The sequence below is a fragment of the Coptis chinensis genome, chromosome 6, assembly GCF_015680905.1.
Source record: "Coptis chinensis isolate HL-2020 chromosome 6, ASM1568090v1, whole genome shotgun sequence".
In the NCBI taxonomy this organism is placed as follows: domain Eukaryota; kingdom Viridiplantae; phylum Streptophyta; class Magnoliopsida; order Ranunculales; family Ranunculaceae; genus Coptis; species Coptis chinensis.
The window spans coordinates 12,341,540-12,345,549 of record NC_141461.1 but is presented as its reverse complement, the minus strand read 5'-3'; the positions used below and the strand labels follow the sequence as shown (position 1 = coordinate 12,345,549).

The 4,010-nt window shown below is 38.7% G+C and overlaps 1 protein-coding gene across 1 annotated transcript; it reads left to right on the top strand.

Annotated features, from left to right (window-relative positions):
- Window positions 1-874: 874 nt before the first annotated feature.
- LOC147491498 (GDSL esterase/lipase At5g03980-like) lies at window positions 875-2,870 on the top strand. Its single transcript, XM_086566144.1, has 3 exons — window positions 875-1,162; window positions 1,552-1,758; window positions 1,866-2,870. Exons 1-3 carry the CDS (start codon window positions 940-942, stop codon window positions 2,348-2,350), a joined length of 915 nt encoding a protein of 304 aa, XP_086422270.1. The 5' UTR covers window positions 875-939; the 3' UTR covers window positions 2,351-2,870.
- The last annotated feature ends 1,140 nt before the right edge of the window (window positions 2,871-4,010 follow it).

Here is a 4,010-nt window from a genome sequence, read left to right as displayed (position 1 = left end):
AATTTCCCCACCACATGATACGGTAAAAACTATCACTGATGGTTGTTGTTGCATCTAATTGTGTAGGTATCAGTATTGGGATGAGAGATGCATTGGAAAGTGCAGGGCGTAGGTAAAACTTTTGCAATCTTACTAATTCCATGACAGAGATATGGGCCATACGCTTGAGGTGACACATGTTATCAGTAAGGAGAATTGGTCATAGAAACTTATTAAGAGAGTATAAATTGCTAACGGGTGGTTTTAAGGAAGTTGATATTTGTTATAGGGGTCAACAAGCAAACAAGGCAACTCATTTGCTAACGTTTGTTCGCTGTGGTTGACAAGCAAGTATGATTGTTCTCTCAACTATGTTTCAGTGCAAGTTTTGTAATTTTGATTTTGTGAAATATTAGATGTCTTGCTTCATTTTGTAATTCTATTGCGTCAGATTTTATCTTGGTAGGTTTATAACATGATCCAACAGAATAAAATAGAAAATGTTACCACCTGTTCATCATACAAAAATGCATGGGTTGGGCTTATGTATTAAGCACGTAAAAAGTGACTCTCTTCTAATGAAAAGATGCATTTGGCCCCACTTTCTGTTTGAAATTCTGAATAATTCGAACTGTCAAACAACGATAAATTGTTATAGCATGTTCATTATACAAATGTGTTTTTGCAGTAATTTCATCAACCAAAATACTTTAGCCTAAAAATTAACAGCCCAGACATACTAAGTTTTAAAATAGCAGGCCCGACATGGGTGGGTCGGGCTGCATGGTTAGTACTAGTTTGTATCGAATTGTCTCGAATTCAAGTGACGTGAACGTTAAGCGAACCTCCAGTATATAATGAGAATTCACCCAACTCAACACAACGCAGCAATACCAACTTTGATCATTGAGATTTCGTTACGTTCTTTCTGATTCTCTCTCTCAATAATATTCAAGAAGAATGGGTTTTCGTAGGAACAACACAAGTTCTTTCATGATGTTCTCATTGGTATTTCTTTCCCTAGTATCGCTAGGTTCGGGTAATGTTGATCAAGTTGCTCAAGTTAAAGGATGTCCCTTCCGTTCAATATACAGCTTTGGTGATTCTTCATCGCTTCTTGATTTTAAGGATGGTCGAAGCAGTTCATCTGATCAAGGGTTACAACAAGTTGTGGACTACTTAGGTACGTTGAGAAACGAAAATTCATGTTTCTTGCAGGTTTCTTTTACGCCTAGAATCTTTCTTTTATTATTCTTGTTCCTTGTTATCATGATTATATAGTTCTTGTTTTGTTCTTGGAACACTTTGCATGCAACTTCTTGCCTATATACTGAACGTCTAAACCACAATTTTCTGCGGACGTTTACTCTTTTCAATATATATGAATATATAATTATATATATATACCTATGCTATAATTGGATAGTTCAGTTAGTTGGATTAGACATAAGAAAACTTGATGAATTACACACCGATAATTCCTTTAGTGTTTTTACTCCAGTACTCATAAGGCCTACTTTTCGAGTTCCATGTCCAATTTCTAACAATTGGCAATCTTCGTTTGTTATACAGCTTATGCTTTTCATCTTCCCCTCGATCCATATGAGGAAGGCACTAAATTAGATTATGGAGTGAACTTTGCTGTACGGGGTGCTACTGCTCTGGACTCAACCTTTTTCACGAAGAACAACATTACATTGTCGCCAGCCAACAATTCTCTTCACACACAAATTGATTGGTTCCAGACCCATCTTGATGCACTATGTTCATCACCTCCAGGTAAGCATATATGACCCAAAGATTAATTTCATCCTATTTTAGCCAACTATTTCCTCTTATTATGTCACACATTCATAGTATTGATCATTATTTTCTTTATGTTGCAGACTGTCGTCAGAAGTTAAAGAAGTCTATCTTCTTGGTGGGGCAGATTGGGGCCAATGATTATAATTATGCTTTCTTTCAAGGGAAAACCATGAACGAGGTTGTTGGTTATGTGCCTGAAGTCGTGCAGACTATTAAGGATGCTTTGAAGAGACTCATCCATATGGGGGCTGTTAACCTGATAGTCCCTGGAAGTTTGCCAATGGGATGCCTGCCTAGCTACCTGACAATGTTCCCCAGTGATGATAGAAGGAACTACGACAAGAATAAGTGCCGAGAAGGCTATAATAACTTTGCAAGGCTTCACAATAATCACCTTGAGCAGGCCTTAACCGAGCTCAGGTTTGAGCACCCTCGTGTTCACATTGTGTATGCTAGCTATTACGACGCATTCATTGCTCTCCTTCGCAAACCGTGCTGTTCTAGGCTTCCAAAAGAGCTCCTTGAGGAAAGCTTGTTGCGGGAATGGAGGATCATACAATTTTGATTCATCAAGGATGTGCGGTGCTGAAGGCGTTCCAGTTTGCTCTGATCCAACCAAGCATGTTCACTGGGATGGGATTCGTTTAACCGAGGAGGCCTACAAACTCATGGTGGAAGGCTTCATCAGCGGCAACTTTGTAAGACCGAAACTAAGAATTCCAGAGAGATGGCATTGTGTTATGTAATAATCTAATGTAACCGGAAACATCAAATGAAACATTGAAGAACTACGTGTGCTTGATCCTATAAGTGGGGTTAGACTCCATGTGTCCCCTCCATGGTACGTAGGCAGCCCAGAAGTTACTTGGGTCCAGCAAAAAAAAAAAAAAAAAAATCGTTATCAAGGCACGTTGGGATTGCGGATGTTATAGCCTCCTGTATATAAGTATGCAATTCCTCTGCTTTTATGTGTAGTATGTTACTGTTAGATTTCATGTGTAATTCTATATGTTCTGCATTCTTCTTTTGCCTTATTGAAATATTATTTTACTTGGCCAAAGGATCTAACGAGGGCCGGATTCCAAGATGTTTTAATTACTCATTACTCATTAGTGATGAATGTTGCTTTAGGTACTGCAAACCCAAAGGATTGTGGTACCTGACAAGTTTGAACAATTCCTTTAAGCTGAAACTGTGGGACAATCAACGAGCAGTAAGATCCCTGTGTGTAACCACTGGTCGAGCAAGGTTCAGCTGGTTCGGAGTGGTCTAAAAAGTATGCACGTCATCTTTTTCATACACTGCAATTATCAATAAAATTACAGGATTTCTTCTGAAATTATTGGAATGAAAAAGCCGTCTACATTTTAGACAGTACTCACAGTCAGCTGATCTGTATTCAATCTTGTTAACCATATAGGTGTTAAATGAGGGCATTACTTGCTTCAAGAGCACGTAAGAAGAAGGGTAATCTCATACTCTCTAGTTGTTAAAAGGAGGGCATTACACTTGCCTCAAAATCACATGAGGAAATCTCATAATGTTGGAGAAGTCTGTCTGGAGTTGATAGACAGGGAGCATGTTCATATCACGTTTGAAGAGGAGACAAAAAGGAAACATGTGCTGGAAAACGATCCATGGATAATATATGGGCACATTTTTCTCAGTCAATGAATGGATTGGCACTAGCAAGATGGATGAGTACAACTTCGATTTTGTGAAATTTTGGGTTCAGATTTGGGATCTTCCAAAGACACGTATAAATAAAGCAAATGTATGGAAGATAGGAGCTGATCTAGGGATGGTGTATGAAACTGATCTCTCATGCCCTCCGGATTTTAACCAACCAGTGGCTAGAGTTAGAGTCAAGATGGACATAAAGGAAAGATTGTCCAAAGATCAGAAGGTTAAACTGGAAACAGGAGATATCTTTGAGGTAAGATTCAAATATGAAAAACTAAATATCTTTTGCTACTTTTGTGGAGTCATTGGGCACGATCAATATACATGTCGGATCAGAGCACATCATAGATACGACATATCAAAATGTGGAGGCTCACCAAAGGATATTAAACCTTTCTTCACAAGCCCGAGGAAAGCTAATAAATTTTTCAATGGTATAGCATATTCAGGCAAACAAACCGTTACTATAGCTGGCACACCACAGAAACCCAGGTTCGAGAAGACACTGACAACCTCATCTCACGGTGGTAGGGGGTACAATG